The 17,873-nt window shown below is 41.2% G+C and overlaps 1 protein-coding gene across 1 annotated transcript in view; it reads left to right on the plus strand.

Annotated features, from left to right (window-relative positions):
* LOC115785191 (uncharacterized) overlaps positions 1–17,873 on the plus strand; it is a 32,489-nt gene that overhangs the window by 14,419 nt on the left and 197 nt on the right. The window contains exons 10-11 of the mRNA XM_030736683.1: positions 15,550–15,606; positions 15,720–16,654. Of these exons, the coding sequence (XP_030592543.1) occupies positions 15,550–15,606; positions 15,720–16,654 (992 nt within the window). The remainder of the gene's footprint in view (positions 1–15,549; positions 15,607–15,719; positions 16,655–17,873) is intronic.

Genomic DNA, 17,873 nt, shown 5'->3' on the forward strand with positions numbered 1-17,873 from the left:
GCAATTCTAGGATCAGACATACATTGCAATTAATAATATAATGGTTAATAAACTAGTTTTTGTACCGTGAGTTTTATCCCACAAACTATGTTTTTAAGAAAACTAATAATGAAAAATGCTGCTTACAAACATATTCAAACCTTTTAAGCTCTACAAACCTCAATTCATTTTAGGTACACATCACAAAGAAACTATCAAATGCAACCTAATTTGATGGTTGTAGTCTCCAAGAATAATTCAGAATGAATCATCAGTTTCAGTATAATACACCTGATTTAGGTTGAAACCTAGTTAAGCCGCACCTTACTAAAACCACTGAATGAAGCGCAAACTGTGCGTCACGGGAATGTGCGTGTATTAATTTGGTGAGCTATAAAATGTGGTTATACTTGATCTGCTAAGTCAGTTTTACACTATGGAATTGCAGCTACTAAAAAACAGACCGCACCCCAAGAATATCTGTTCAATCAGTGAGATTAATTTCGCTTTGATCTGACGCAAACTGAAGCATCTCCTCTTTCGGGCTGTGGGACAGGAAGCTTTAATCTTTAAATGAATGCAGGTTAAAGTTTCACAGCTCTAACGAGCAGCCGTCACCTTAGAAATAAACAGCAGCACTGAGAGCGAACTAACTTTACCGCTCTGTGCGCGAAATCACCAAATTAACGATTTTCTGCAGAATTAATCACGGGTCGTTTTTTGCAACAGTGTTGCATTTTGCTGTTATAATTGTTTATTTTCTTTATATATTTTTAATCACCTTTTATCAGCATCTGAGAATGATTGGAGTAGGCTGCACTCGTAGGGATCATTTCTGTGGAAGAAGAATCATATGATCCGTGAATCGCCTCGTTTAGATCGGTCAGATGCTGCCAACACCACCCCGTTCATGTGAATACGCAGGGAAATCCCGGACCGTTGATCCTGATCGCCAATGTTCATATAAGTGAATCCAGACAACGGAAAGATATCTCGGATCTGTTGGACGCGCTTCGGATTTTTAAAACTAATGTATATATTTTTTTAATTTTTTTTTTTAGCATTTGCATATTTTACTATGTGGTATTAACACGTTATTAGATTTGTCATAAGGCCAAATAAAGTTTTTTTTCTAAGTGGGCAAAAAAGCCCAGATTTCCGGTGCAGAGGGAGCGCTTCCTGGTGGTTGAATCCCACAACAAATATTTAGATGTTCTTATTTATGGATTTTCCCGTTCACGTTAGTCATGCCTCGCAAAAAGGAGCTCTCAGAAGATTTACGAGCGGAAATTGTTGATTTGCACAAATCTGGAAAAGGTTATAAAATAATCGCACGCACTTTGGATATTCATCTATCCACAGTTAGGGAGATTGTGCATAAATGGAGAAGATTCAACACAGTTGCTACTCTGCCGAGAAGTGGGCGCCCCACAAAGACGACTGCAAAGAGAAAGCTCAGTGAGGAGGTAACGTTAATAATCTGTGTGCAAACAGCAAATCATGCAGCCATGCGTACAGAAATACACGTCTGCATCATCCAGCTTCTAAGCTCTGATTATAATAACTCACAGCTTTCTGATAACTGGTCTCAGCTGGAACAAACGTACTATTTCAGTGTATCACTACAATCAAGGTGAAAGAAGTCATTTTGGACCATTCATGAGTATAATTGCTGTTATTAATTTTATTTATTATTTAATTTTTTAATTTATTTATTTTTAATAATTAATAATTAGACATACACTCACTGGGCAGTTTTTTTTTTAGGTTGGACCCTGTTTCCCTTCAGAACTGTCTCTAACAAGGTGCTGGAAACATTCCTCAGAGATTTTGGTTGATATTGATATGATAGCATCACACAGCTGCTGCATATTTGTCAGCTGCACAGCCATGATGAACATCTTCTGTTCCACCACATCTCAAAGGTGCTTTATTGGGTTGAGGTCTAGTGACTGTGGCGGTGATTTAGCGGCCAGTTTGAGATAATTTGAGCTTTGTGACATGTTGCGCTTTCCTGCTCGAAGCAGCTGTCAGAAGATGTGTACACTGTGGACATGGTCATCACCAATCCTCAGGTAGGCTCTGATGGTTAAACAATGCTCCAGGCAGGATGGATCCATGCTTTCATGTTGTTTACACCAAATTCTGACCCTACCATCTGAATGTTACAGCAGAAATAGAGACTCATCAAACCAGACATAGTTTTTCAAATCTTCTATTGTCCAGTCTAGGTTAGCCCCTGTAAATTGTAGAGTGGTACCTGCCGTGCTCTTCGGCTGCTACAGCCTATCTGCTTTGGTGTTCAGCACGTTGTGCACTGAGACATGCTGTTCTGCATACCTTGGTTGTAACGAGTGGTTATCGGAGTTACTGTTGACTTGCTGTCAGCATGGTCTGCAGCACATGTACAGTGGCCGGGCAGCATCACAGCTAAGCAGGCTGTGGTGTCAGAAGAACCATCTTTGACATAAGCTGCAAACTAGTTTGTGATATATGTTGCTGGAAAATCAATCAACAGTAACCCGATCATGTTCCCAGTTTCTTCAGTTCCCAGTAAACTCCTGCATGATGCTGTTAAAATCCATGCCAATTTGCTGTTTAGAAGAACATGTTTGTGCTACAGATTGATGTTTCACATCTTTAAATTACCATATGTAATATCCAGATACCTTATTTCATCTTTTTCTGTCTCTCAGGCTGGTCACGGCTCTACTGAGCCAAAAGATGACAAAAGGGGAGATTCAAACCATAAGAAGGTAAAATCTGTTAATCCAAGGATTATTGAATGCTGGAGAGTTTCAAGAGAGAAAGATTTTTTTTCAGTTAAAAACCCAGAGAGACTGTAATGCCATATGCAAAAAATGTCAACATTATATTATATTTTTTCTTTTACACTATTAAAATATGAAGATATTTATAACAATTTCCTGTCTTTAAGGTTGATCATGTGTCCACTGAACCAACGGAGGACAGAAGAGAAGATTCAGACCATAAAACAGTAAATGATTATTATGAGGATTGTTAAAGTTTAGAAAGAAAAGACCCACTCCTACAGTCGACATTATAACATACAGAGAGGCTATAACACTGGCCTGAAGGATGGAGAGAATATGAAGTCCAATCAAAGTGTGAAAAAACTCCCCAATAAAAATAAGTAGTAACCTTAGCTGATTTAAATTTGTACTGTATTAAAGTTAAAATATATGTTGATGGGATGAATACTTCATCTAATACTCATACTGAAGGTACAGATGAAGATCCTATGGTGACTGTATATAAATGTTGGATCTGATCATATCACACTCACAAATCTTCATTTTCTTTATCTTAGGCCTGTCATGTGTCTGCTGAGACTGCAGACAACAGAAGAGGAGATTCAGACCATGAAACGGTAAAGCAGGGGTGTCGAATTTACTTGGAAATTGGGGCCAGACATATGTAGTTTATTGATATGCTTTAATTAATCAACAAATTAAAAACAATTACCAAATCAATGCCATTTAGTCATGCACAGCAATACTGGCATTAGAGATAGCAAAATACTAAATGAGAACTCTTTGAGTTTGCCACGTGTGGTCAAGTGTGTGCATGGAGAAGTTGTTTAGCTTTTGAAAGAAAAGGTTTTATTTATGATGTTTTCCTGCTAAAATCCATGACAGCTTCTTGGGAGAGATAACGGCGTCTGCAATGATGGTAATACTGATTCTTATTCTTCTGATTCTGATGAAGATGAAGATCCTAGGGTATGCGAAGCTGCAAGAAGTGAAAAGGATTTTAAAGATAGTAAAATGACGACTTCAAGATGCTCATCACTCTTCCTTTTCTGACTCGTAGGTCAGTCATCCGTCAGCTGGGACAGCAGAGACCAGAGGAGGAGATCCAGACCATGAAATGGTAAAGTATGTGCACACTGAAAGTTGGGTATTTTAACATGAGAGTCTGTGGAGACTTCACGGACTGGAAGCTGCCACTTCCCCACAGACTTCCATGTTGAAATGCCCAGCTTCTTAGCAGAAAAGGCAGGTTTAAAGCCTGCTACAAAAGGTGTTGCTCTTTATAGCTAATTTCCCATTCCTGATAACTGTAGGGGGGCAGCTGCAAGCCCTAGATTTCTGCTAAGCTTCACCTCTTGGACCTTGACTGTTTAAAAAACATACTAAACGTCCTCCCCCTAAATACACCTTTTATATCTCGTTCTCTTCTATATTACAGCACCAAGGAGAGACTAGCTCTGCTTCATCGGATGATGAAATACAGAAGATCCAACCGTTAGTGTTTTTCATTTATTGCTCTCTTTAAATATTAGAAATAATGATATTTTCATTCATTCCTGCAATATTTGGCTTTTAAGGCATATTTCTGGCCTGTCATGTGTTACTAGGAGCAGGTCTTCAATGGAGAGAAGAAGATATATGCCGGTTCTTCAGTCACAATGGGAGCCCTCCTTCTGCTTCTCCTGGCATTCATCATGAGACACGGCCTGTCAAAAGCAGCAACCAAAGATCTCCTGCAGCTCCTAAACTTCATCGTACCTGGATGTGTTCCAAAGTCGCTGCGTTTTTTAAAGAAGCATTCGACTGATTACAATGGCAAGACAGAGATTCACTTTTATTGCCCCAGGTGTACAAACTACCTTGGTGTGGATCCTGGTCATGAGTGTGGGGTGTGCCAGCAGAGCTTGAACAGAAAAGGGCTCATTTTGAAAGCTTACTACTTCCTAGTTATGCCACTTGAAATTCAGCTAAGAAACCTCCTTGCACGAGTCCACTCAAAGCTTGGGAAGCATTTCACCAGGGACGCTTCCTTTTCTGATGTCACCACTGGAAATGACTACAAGAGTGAAAGACAAGATGGCAGTATTACACTCACCTTCAATTGCGATGGCTCCCCTGTGTTCCGCTCATCAAAGTACTCAATCTGGCCCATCCTGTGTACCATCAATGAGCTGCCATATGTGGAGCGGTGTAAAAACGTTCTGTTGCACACCTTATGGTTTGGCAGAGGAAAACCACGGGTTCAGAGTTTTTTGACCCCGTTCATCAACGAGCTTCAGAAACTATCTACCGCAGGGTTTTGTTGGAAAGACGAGAACGGCTCCGAGCATCGCAACACAGTAACAGCTAAAATATGCACGGGTGATGCAGTAGCAAGGGCGATGGTGCAGAACTTTGAACCGTTTAACAAAGAATTTGGTTGTGGTTTTTGCTACCACAAAGGGGAGATGGTTGTAAAGGGCAGGGGTTTTACCAGAGTTTACCCGATTCAGATGGATGGCTGTGACCTGAGACACATGCCTGAAACGGTGCAACTTGCTGAGTTAGTGATGGGAAATAGTTATGACCAGAGTCAAATGGGGGTTAAAGGTCCAAGTCTCCTGCTTCTTTTGCCATCATTTGATATTATCAAAGGCTTTATTCCAGATTACATGCATTGTTTTTGTCTCGGTGTAGTCCGTCAGTTCCTCAATCTGTGGTTCGACCCTCTTTATGCCAGCAAGGACTTCCATTTGACAGTTGAGCATTTAAATGATCTGGACAAAGCTTTGTGTGAGATCCAGCCGCCAAATGAAGTCAGCCAAAGCCCCAGGCGCCTCAGTGAGAGGATGCATTGGAAAACTTCTGAGTGGAGAGCATTTGCTCTTCTCTATTCTCCTGTAATACTGAGGAATGTTTTACCAGCGCTGTACTACAAGCACTGGATGCTTCTTCCTTGTGCCCTTCACATCCTCCTCTCCCAGTTTGCCACTCAAGATGAGCTCAACTGTGCAGAGTTATGTCTGGTTCAGTTTGTAGCTCAGATACCGTCTCTCTATGGACTCGAGCATTGTTCATACGACTGCCATTTGCTGACACATCTTACCGAGAGTGTCCGGAACTGGGGGCTTTTATGGGCCAATTCAGCATTTGTGTTTGAAGACATGAACAGCAGACTCGTGCAGATGTACTCAGGCACGCAGTCAGTTTCATTGCAGATTTTCAGGAATTTCTTTTCATATGAGAAGATAATAAGACAAGGAGGTGCTGCCCTTCAGGATGCCAGCACAGAAATCAAAGACTTCTTCTGTTCCATGACAAGTTGTGATGTTACTACAAAGTCATTAAATCACATTGGAGAAGATTTAGTGACTCTGGGAAGTGGCTCTCAAAGATTTTTAACTCCAAGAGAAATTGCAGCATTGCAGAAGAATGACACACTCTCATGGTGCCAGCCACATCGTGATGGTGTAATCGAATATAAGCGCTGTGTTTATAAGAACATACTGGTCACCACTTTGGACTACAGTGGGACAATCAAAAGAAACAATTCAGTATTAGAGACCAGCAGTTGCATTTCCGTGGTGGAGTCCTTGGTTGTTGTACCAAAACCCTGCAGCTGTGAGGGAAGGCCCGGCTGCTCCTGCAGAGAAGTTATCTTTTTCTGCAAGCAGCTGCAGCGTCTAACCAGACAGCCAACTATCCACGACACGCAGATCAACACAAACGTCGCGAAATTCCTTGTAAAAGTGAGGAGCTCAAATGAACTGTGTGCAGTAACCTGCAAAGACATTGTTTCCAAATGTTTTATGATTGAACATGTGGGTCAGTTATATGTCATGAAAATGCCTGTGCTTGAGACACATTAAAAGTCTGTCATTTATACATTTAATTTATGTGAGACCTGGAAAATATGTGCTGATTTTTAAACCAGTCTCTCAAACCCTGATTAAATCAGAAAAATCCAATTTAAGAACATTGTGCTTTCCATTGTTCAACAGCTAATATATCCATCGACCACTTTTACAACCCTACTGTGGGCAAGACTGAAACATGCAATAAGAAAAACTTTTTTATTGTATTTTTAAGATTCTTATTGCACTAGTGGGATAAAATGCATTAATATGCTATTTTAGAACTTTTTTCACTTGTGCAATGTTGTACATCTTGCTTTTATATTTGAAGTGTACCTGCATATATTTTGTGTGTAATATTAGACACTACTAGTGAAGGTATTTCAATTTTGCATTTGTTTTGTATTCAACACCAAAGTGTCATAATCACCTTTGATTAAAAAGTCGAATCTCTGAAAGATGATCTTTGTGTTTGTTTGCTCTCATTTTGCTTTAATGGCAGGAGCACTCGTGCTTTATGGAGACCATACACTCATCAGGAAAGTGTTACGGTTATAGGAGTAGGTACCTGCTCCCTTACTCTGAAGGGGTTGCCAGAGCAGATGGATCTGCATTTTTGATTTTGCACAGATTTCACATGGGAGCCATTTCAACATAGATTTCTTTATGATCTAACTTCTCTGTACAATCACAGGAGTCACCCCCTGCTGGCCATTGTGAAGCTTTAACTCATGTTTGCTTGATTTTTCAGACCTGAAAGCAACATCCATCGTTTACTTATAGTAAGTAATACCTGTGGACAATATTGTGCCCTTATCCCTCCATCCATCCATTTTCTTCTGCTTATCTGGTGGCGCGTTGTAGCGGCAGCAGCCTAAGCAGAGCAGCTAAGACCTCCCTCTCCCCTGGCACCTCCTCCAGCATATCCGTGGGAAATACCAAGCTGTTCCCTTGCCAGCTGAGAGATATAATCTCTCCAGAGTGTCCTGTGGCCTCCCTGTAGGACATGCCCAGAACAACTCACCCAGGATGTGCACAGTGTGCATCCTAGTCAGATGCCTGAACCACCTCAAGTGGCTCCTTTCAGTGTGGAGGAGTAGTAGCTCTACTCTGAGCCCCTCTTGAATGGTTGCACACTTCACCTTATCTCTAATGGTGAGGACAGCCACCCTTCAGAGAAAGCTAATTTCCGCTGCTTGTAACCACTATCTTATTCTTTTGGTCACTACCCAAAGCTCGTGAACATACGTGAGTGTAGGAACATAGATCGACTGCTTAATCGACAGCTTGTCTTTTACGTTCAGCTCTCTCTTCACCATGATGGACCAGTGCAGTGTCCACATCACTGCAGTTGCTGCATTAATCCGTCTGTCAATCTCTCACTTCCATCTTCCCTCACTTGTCAACAAGACCCTAAGATCCTTAAACTCCTCCACTTGGGGGAGCAACTCATCCCTGAGCCAGAGTGGGCACTCCCAAACCTGGTAGTAAATACATTGTGGAAAGGTAGCTAATATGTGGCTCTCTTCCACAGAATGTCTTTTGTCCTGTCTCACTCCCCTCAGCCCCAACTGGTTGCAGCAGATGACTGCCCCTCCCTGTGTCTGGTTCTGCTGGAGGTTTCTTCCTGTTAAAGTGGAGTTTTTCCCTTTCCACTGTCACCAAGTGCTGCTCATAGGGGGTCGTTTTGACTATTGGGCTTTCTCTGTAATTATTGTAGGGTCTTTACCTTACAATATAAAGCGCCTTGAGGCGACTGTTGTGATTTGGTGCTATATAAACTGAATTGAACTGATTGAATAGCAAAATCAGAGCCCAAACCATAATCCTGCAAAGAAGGTGTAGAATGATCTCAAGAGGGACATTCACTCTCGTGTGGAATTTTGTATTTATCTTGTAACTTAGATGAAGGTCAGATCACATTTATGACCAGTCAATGCAGAAAATAAAGTCATTTCACAGTCTGTTTTTCATTGTGTAGTACATTTGTGTCCTGTGTATCACACACGGTGGTATCCCTCTGTTTAGCTCTCACTCACTGTGAGTGTGCAGACACAAGAGGCCTGTTGTCCACTGTCAGGGCTCCCAAGGGACCTGCTGATCCTTCTTGTTATTTTTCTCCTGACAAGTCAAGTTCCACCCCTGGCTATTCAGGGCATTCCTATGAGAAAGACATTAATCTCATTGTCAACAGTGGATCTGATACCAATAAAAAGGAACAATAATGATGATGGTGTTGGGAAAATCTAAATTTGAGCTATTTGTGTCCAAAAGAATATTTGTGCGACACAGGGAAAGATGCTGGAGGATTTCTTGATGTAATTTTTCAAAGAATAGTGAATTAAATATGATGGTGATGTTGTTAAAGTGGGAGATTTTTACAGGATACACATCATTTAACAACAACATGCCGAAATTGGCTTAAACTCTACAGAGTTTAAGCCAATTTCCTTCTTGAACGGGGCAGCCAGCCAAAGCATGGATCCCAGCTAAGCAAAAACTGTTTAAACAAGAACCAGTCAGCCCGTATTCTGTCACCAGGTCTCCACCGTATTGAGCTGCTGTAAGAACAGAATAAACATCATCACTCCAACCCTGTGGATGTCTTGACTAAATTTCCTAATCACTCTGCAGCACATTGTTGGAAAAAGCATGGAATTTCATGAAAACATTTTCTGATTTCTCTAACAAGCAGTGTTACACTGAACTATTGGATTAAATAGACTATTGAGTCATTCCATGTGAATTCAACCAAAAATTCAAAATCCTTCCCGGGTCACCGACTCAGATTTGAGTGAAAATTATTGTGAAAGTACCTCTATGTGTATAATGAACACATGCACAATTATAGGCCTCAGCTCCAAAGGGTTTCTGAGATATGGCCCATTGGCCTGGCACATTGGGTGCCATGCCCTATATTTGAACTTGTGAATCATGATTTTCAATTTTTTAATAATTCAACAGGCAATATCTCCCACATGAATAATATACTTAGCCTGAAAATGGGTGTCCTGGGTAATTTTGGCCCAGAATTTCAGAATCTGGCATCATAAATGTTTTATCTTCTCTCTTTCTCAAGTAATTAACCCCTTAAAAACAGTATTTTTACAGGTGAAAATACAACATTCAGATTTCAGAATCATCCCATGATGCCAGGATCTCTCTCAGAGAACACTTAATGCCACATTCCTATTATTTCATGACAGCTGTGTGTGTTTGGGGATGATTAGCTCTGTAGAAAGCATAAAATTGGAATTAAAGGACTCAGAAAAGGGTTCCGGGTTAAAAAAAAAAAAAGACTTTTCCGCTTGTTTTTGCCTGTCCTGTCGGGCACCTGGGCAATTGCCCAAGGTAATGCCACTTGGTCAACATAATTTTACATATCTTAACTACATTTTCTCAAAAGTTCTACTTGTTTTCTCGTCTCCTTCTTTGTTTCATAATCATTTGAAATATAGGTTTGTTTGTTTTTTTAACCTAAAGCACCCTCCATTATCTCTAATTTTCACTCAAATCTGAGATGGTGACCTGGGGACCCATTGGTTGAGTTCATATGGAATGACCCTATAAATAATTGACCTACCCTGGTTAATTCTTGCCAGTCAAGAAGAAAAGAGTGGGATTTAAAAACGGGTTTAAATTTGTTTTTTTATGGTTATTTAACCGTTGCAGTTTTTACCTTGTTATTTTAACACGTTATTAGGTTGTCATAAGGCCAAACATAGTTGATGCTTTATTAAGTGGTGGGGGAAAAAACACACTTCCGGTGCAGAGGGAGCGCTTCCTGGTGGCGGAATCCCACAACAAATACTTAGATGTAATTTTCCCGTTCACGTTAGTCATGCCTCGCAAAAAGGAGCTCTCAGAAGATTTACGAGCGGAAATTGTTGATTTGCACAAAGCTGGAAAAGGTTATAAAGTAATCGCACGCACTTTGGACATTCACCAGTCCACAGTTAAGAGTATTGTGCATAAATGGAGACGATTCAATACAGTGGCCACTCTGCCGAGAAGTGGGCGCCCTACAAAGACGACTGCAAAGAGAAAGCTCAGTGAGGAGGTAACGTTAATAATCTGTGTGCAAACAGCAAATCATGCAGAAATACACGTCTGCATCATCCAGCTTCTTAGCGCTGATTACAATAACTCACAGCTTTCTGATAACTGGTAAAAAAAAAAAAAACTTGGTGGTTCAGTATATCACAGCAATGAAGTAGAAATATGCCCTCTGTCATTTTGCCCTTTTGACTTTTGCCCCTATTACCACAAATTACATATATATAAAATTTGGGTCTACTTAGCATTTCAACAAGTACTGCATTCATGCCCAGATCAGACACAAACGTTTGTTGGGCTCCAGTCAACTTTTCTCTGTCTTCAGTAATTAGACACACACTCACGAGCCAATTTTTTAGGTACTCTTTGCTAGTACCAGGTTGGACCCTGTTTTCCCTTCAGAGCTGCCTCTAAGATGGTGCTGGAAACATTCCTCAGAGATTTTGGGCCACACTGACATGACAGCATCACACAGTTGCTGCATATGTGTCTGCTGCTCTGTTGGGTTGAGATCTGATGACTGTGGAGGTGATTTGAGTACAATGAAGTCATTGTCATGTTCAACAAACCGATTAGAGCTTTGTGAATGGGGTGTTATCCTGCTGGATGCAGCATGTTAGAAGATAGTATACTGTAGTCATAAAGGGACGGACATGGTCAGCAGCAATACTCTGGTAGGATGTGGTGTTTAATTGATGCTCAGTTTGGTTCTACAGGGGCCAAAGTGTGCCAAGAAAATATCCCCAACACCATCACCACCACCAGCCTGAACCGTTGATTCAAATTCTGACCCTACCATCCAAATGACACAGAAGAAATCAAGACTCATCAGACCAGGCGATGTTTTTTTTTTTTCCAATCTTCTGTTGTCAAGTTTTAGTGAACCTGTGCAAACTGTAGCCTCAGTTGCCTTAGCTAACAGGAGAGGTAACCAGTGTGGTCTTTTTCTGCTGTAGCCCATCTGCTTCGAGGTTCAACATGCTGCGCAGAAGAGATGCTCTTCTGCATACTTTGATTGCAACAAGTGGTTATTACTGTTGTCTTCATATTGGTTTGAAACAGTCTGGCTATCCTCCTCTGACCTCTAACATCAAAAAGGCATTTTCTCCCAGAGAGCTGCTGCTCACTGGATAATTTCTCTGTTTTGGGCCATTCTCGGTAAACCCTAGAGATGTTTATGTGGGAAAATCCCAGTAGATAAACAATTTCTGAAGTACTCAGACCAGCCTGTTTGGCAATAACAATCATGCCACATTCAAAGTTACTTAAATCATTTTTCTTGCCCATTCTGGTGCTCAGTTTGAACTTCAGCAGATAATCTTGACCATGTCTACATGCCTAAATTCATTGAGAGGCTGATAAATAGTTACATTAACAAGCAGTTGAACAGATGTACCTAACAAAGTGGCTGGTCAGTGTATATTCCTGTATTTTTGGTAATAATAATAAGCATCAAGATTATTATTATTAATTTTGCCATTGTTATCCTACCACTGATTCTTTGTATCAGCATGTGAGATTTGAAAAGTTTAAAAAAAAACCTGCAGATTAAGAGGCGTAATATACAAATCTTGTCCTCACAATAATGATAATAATCCTGTTAAATCCATGCAAGCTTCCTGTTTAGAAGAACACGTTTGTGCTGATGGTGCAGCTACAGATTGATGTTTCACGTCTTTAAATTAGCATATGTAATATCCAGATGCCCTGATTCATCTTTTTTCTGTCTCTCAGGCTGGTCATGGTTCTACTGAGCCAAAAGATGTCAAAAGGGGAAATTCAAACCATAAAAAGGTCAAATCTTTTAATGCAATAAATATTGAATGTTAGAGAGAAAAGGATAAATGAACTCTATCATTGTTTTTTCAGTTAAAAACCCAGAGAGACTGTAATACCATATGCAGCAATGTCAAGATTATATACTCCTGTTCATCTGATACTGAAGCAACAGATGAAGAGCCTGCGGTGTGTGAGCTTATAGTAAATCAAATGTTTCTTTTTTCTTTTACAATACTAAAATGGTCATATGAAGATATTTATAATGACCTGTCTTCTAGGCTGATCATGTGTCCATTGGGCCTACGGATGAAACAGGAGAAGATTCAGACCATAAAATGGTAAATGATTATTTTGAGTATTGTTAAAGTTTAGAAAGAAAGGACCCCCAAAATGTGCAAAAACTGATTTCAATTTGTGCACAGTCCAATTGAAGTATCGATATCCAATGTATGTGCAAGCCAAAGGTGTATAAACTAAGCACCTAGGCATGCAGACTGCTTAAACAAACATTTGTGAAAGAATGGATCGCTCTCAGGAGCTCAGTGAATTTCAGCATGATACCGTGATAGGATGCCACCTGTGCAACAAGTCCAGTCAGGAAATTTCCTCACTGCTAAGGACCTTCTTACATAAGAACATTTTCAGGTAAAAACAGTAAACTTCTGTTGTGTTTTGGCCATTTTTTTACATGACAATGTCATTTTGAGTTCCTGAAAATGGCACAATTTGAAAATGGGTTCCAGATTGGGACGTTTTTTTAAATGATCTGGTCTCTGTCTCTGTCTAATCAGGGAAAACACGAGTTTTCCATAACAGGAGGTACTCACAAATGTGCAATGTGGTTGCAACTCTTGTGCTTTTTCTGCACGTGCAAGTAGATTGACAACAATAATTATGGCAAATTCCAGAGTTCTGTTTGTGCTGCTCACTCTATTCAAATTAACAACAATGAACGTATCGTTCTCATGCATGCCTATATGAAGGCGTGTCTGCTTGCACATGCCTTCTTATTGTTGTTGCATTACAAAAAGCATTACAACACACATCAACTTGTGGCCTGGCATGGAAATCACAGCACTTTCAGTGTCTTGCTGTTCTGTGTGAACAGTGATAATTTTTAAAACACTGCCATCTGCATGCGTTACTTTTCAAAAACGAAACTGAGAAACAATACTGTTTCCAGCTGATCGTTTTCATGTAAACAGGGTCTAAATGTTCCACAGTCAACTGTTAGTGATATTATAATGAAGTGGAAGTGATTGGGAATGACCGAGTGGGGTCAGCGGATGCTGAGGCACATAGTGCACAGAGGTCACCAACTTTCGGCAGCATCCAAACTTCATGTGGCCTTCAGATTAGCTTAAGAACAGTGTGTAGAGAGCTTCATGGAATGGGTTCCCATGGCTGAGTAGCTCCATCCAAGCCTTATATAACCAAGCACAATGCAAAGCGTTGGATGCAGTGGTGTAAAACACTAGAGCACTAGACTCTAGAGCAGTGGAGCCATATTCTCTGGAGTGATGAATCACGCTTCTTCATCTGGCAATCCGATGGAAGAGTCTGGGTTTGGCAGTTGCCAGGAGAATGGTACCTGTCTGACTGCATTGTGTTAAGTTTGGTGGAGTGGGGGATTATGGTGTGTGGGGTTGTTTTTCAGGAGTCGTGCTCAGCCCCTTAGTTCCAGTGAAAGGAACTCTTAATGCTTCAGCATACCAATACATTTTGGACAATTTCAGGGGATGGACGCTTCCTGTTTCAACATAACTGCACACCAGTGTAGAAAGCAGAGTTTGGTGTGAAAGAACTTGAATGGCGTGATCAGAGTCCTGATCTCAACCCGATAGAACACCTTTAGGATGAATTGGAGCGGAGACTGTGAGCCAGGCCTTCTCATCCAACATCATTGTCTGACTTCACAAATGCACTTCTGGAATACTGGTCAAAAATTCCCATAAACACACTCCTAAGCTTTGTGGAAAGCCTTCCCAGAAGCGCTGAAGCTGTTATAGCTGCAAAGGGTGGGCTGACCTCATATTAAACACTGTGGATTAAGAATGGGATGTCACTCAAGTTCATATGTGTGAAGGCAGACAAGTGCATACTTTTAGCAATTTATTTTATATTGATAGGATAAACACCTCATCTATTACTAATACTGAAGGTACAGATGAAGATCCTATGGTGACTGTATATAAATGTTGGATCTGATCATATCACACTCACAAATCTTCATTTTCTTTATCTTAGGCCTGTCATGTGTCTGCTGAGACTGCAGACAACAGAAGAGGAGATTCAGACCATGAAACGGTAAAGCAGGGGTGTCGAATTTACTTGGAAATTGGGGCCAGACATATGTAGTTTATTGATATGCTTTAATTAATCAACAAATTAAAAACAATTACCAAATCAATGCCATTTAGTCATGCACAGCAATACTGGCATTAGAGATAGCAAAATACTAAATGAGAACTCTTTGAGTTTGCCACGTGTGGTCAAGTGTGTGCATGGAGAAGTTGTTTAGCTTTTGAAAGAAAAAGTTTTATTCATGATGTTTTCCTGGTAAAATCCATGACAGCTTCTTGGGAGAGATAACGGCGTCTGCAATGATGGTAATACTGATTCTTATTCTTCTGATTCTGATGAAGATGAAGATCCTAGGGTATGTGAAGCTGCAAGAAGTGAAAAGGATTTTAAAGATAGTAAAATGACGACTTCAAGATGCTCATCAGTCTTCCTTTTCTGACTCGTAGGTCAGTCATCCGTCAGCTGGGACAGCAGAGACCAGAGGAGGAGATCCAGACCATGAAATGGTAAAGTATGTGCACACTGAAAGTTGGGTATTTTAACATGAGAGTCTGTGGAGACTTCACGGACTGGAAGCTGCCACTTCCCCACAGACTTCCATGTTGAAATGCCCAGCTTCTTAGCAGAAAAGGCAGGTTTAAAGCCTGCTACAAAAGGTGTTGCTCTTTATAGCTAATTTCCCATTCCTGATAACTGTAGGGGGGCAGCTGCAAGCCCTAGATTTCTGCTAAGCTTCACCTCTTGGACCTTGACTGTTTAAAAAACATACTAAACGTCCTCCCCCTAAATACACCTTTTATATCTCGTTCTCTTCTATATTACAGCACCAAGGAGAGACTAGCTCTGCTTCATCGGATGATGAAACTACAGAAGATCCAACCGTTAGTGTTTTTCATTTATTGCTCTCTTTAAATATTAGAAATAATGATATTTTCATTCATTCCTGCCATATTTGGCTTTTAAGGCATATTTCTGGCCTGTCATGTGTTACTAGGAGCAGGTCTTCAATGGAGAGAAGAAGATATATGCCGGTTCTTCAGTCACAATGGGAGCCCTCCTTCTGCTTCTCCTGGCATTCATCATGAGACACGGCCTGTCAAAAGCAGCAACCAAAGATCTCCTGCAGCTCCTAAACTTCATCGTACCTGGATGTGTTCCAAAGTCGCTGCGTTTTTTAAAGAAGCATTCGACTGATTACAATGGCAAGACAGAGATTCACTTTTATTGCCCCAGGTGTACAAACTACCTTGGTGTGGATCCTGGTCATGAGTGTGGGGTGTGCCAGCAGAGCTTGAACAGAAAAGGGCTCATTTTGAAAGCTTACTACTTCCTAGTTATGCCACTTGAAATTCAGCTAAGAAACCTCCTTGCACGAGTCCACTCAAAGCTTGGGAATCATTTCACCAGGGACGCTTCCTTTTCTGATGTCACCACTGGAAATGACTACAAGAGTGAAAGACAAGATGGCAGTATTACACTCACCTTCAATTGTGATGGCTCCCCTGTGTTCCGCTCATCAAAGTACTCAATCTGGCCCATCCTGTGTACCATCAATGAGCTGCCATATGTGGAGCGGTGTAAAAACGTTCTGTTGCACACCTTATGGTTTGGCAGAGGAAAACCACGGGTTCAGAGTTTTTTGACCCCGTTCATCAACGAGCTTCAGAAACTATCTACCGCAGGGTTTTGTTGGAAAGACGAGAACGGCTCCGAGCATCGCAACACAGTAACAGCTAAAATATGCACGTGTGATGCAGTAGCAAGGGCGATGGTGCAGAACTTTGAACCGTTTAACAAAGAATTTGGTTGTGGTTTTTGCTACCACAAAGGGGAGATGGTTGTAAAGGGCAGGGGTTTTACCAGAGTTTACCCGATTCAGATGGATGGGTGTGACCTGAGACACATGCCTGAAACGGTGCAACTCGCTGAGTTAGTGATGGGAAATAGTTATGACCAGAGTCAAATGGGGGTTAAAGGTCCAAGTCTCCTGCTTCTTTTGCCATCATTTGATATTATCAAAGGCTTTATTCCAGATTACATGCATTGTTTTTGTCTCGGTGTAGTCCGTCAGTTTGTCAATCTGTGGTTTGACCCTCTTTATGCCAGCAAGGATTTCCATTTGAGAGTTGAGCATTTAAATGATCTGGACAAAGCTTTGTGTGAGATCCAGCCGCCAAATGAAGTCAGCCAAAGCCCCAGGCGCCTCAGTGAGAGGATGCATTGGAAAGCTTCTGAGTGGAGAGCATTTGCTCTTCTCTATTCTCCTGTAATACTGAGGAATGTTTTACCAGCGCTGTACTACAAGCACTGGATGCTTCTTCCTTGTGCCCTTCACGTCCTCCTCTCCCAGTTTGCCTCTCAAGATGAGCTCAACTGTGCAGAGTTATGTCTGGTTCAGTTTGTAGCTCAGATACCGTCTCTCTATGGACTCGAGCATTGTTCATACGACTGCCATTTGCTGACACATCTTACCGAGAGTGTCCGGAACTGGGGGCTTTTATGGGCCAATTCAGCATTTGTGTTTGAAGACATGAACAGCAGACTCGTGCAGATGTACTCAGGCACGCAGTCAGTTTCATTGCAGATTTTCAGGAATTTCTTTTCATATGAGAAGATAATAAGACAAGGAGGTGCTGCCCTTCAGGATGCCAGCACAGAAATCAAAGACTTCTTCTGTTCCATGACAAGTTGTGATGTTATTACAAAGTCATTAAATCACATTGGAGAAGATTTAGTGACTCTGGGAAGTGGCTCTCAAAGATTTTTAACTCCAAGAGAAATTGCAGCATTGCAGAAGAATGACACACTCTCATGGTGCCAGCCACATCGTGATGGTGTAATCGAATATAAGCGCTGTGTTTATAAGAACATACTGGTCACCACTTTGGACTACAGTGGGACAATCAAAAGAAACAATTCAGTATTAGAGACCAGCAGTTGCATTTCCGTGGTGGAGTCCTTGGTTGTTGTACCAAAACCCTGCAGCTGTGAGGGAAGGCCCGGCTGCTCCTGCAGAGAAGTTATCTTTTTCTGCAAGCAGCTGCAGCGTCTAACCAGACAGCCAACTATCCACGACACGCAGATCAACACAAACGTCGCGAAATTCCTTGTAAAAGTGAGGAGCTCAAATGAACTGTGTGCAGTAACC

This window comes from Archocentrus centrarchus, chromosome 8 (genome assembly GCF_007364275.1).
Source record: "Archocentrus centrarchus isolate MPI-CPG fArcCen1 chromosome 8, fArcCen1, whole genome shotgun sequence".
In the NCBI taxonomy this organism is placed as follows: Eukaryota; Metazoa; Chordata; class Actinopteri; order Cichliformes; family Cichlidae; genus Archocentrus; species Archocentrus centrarchus.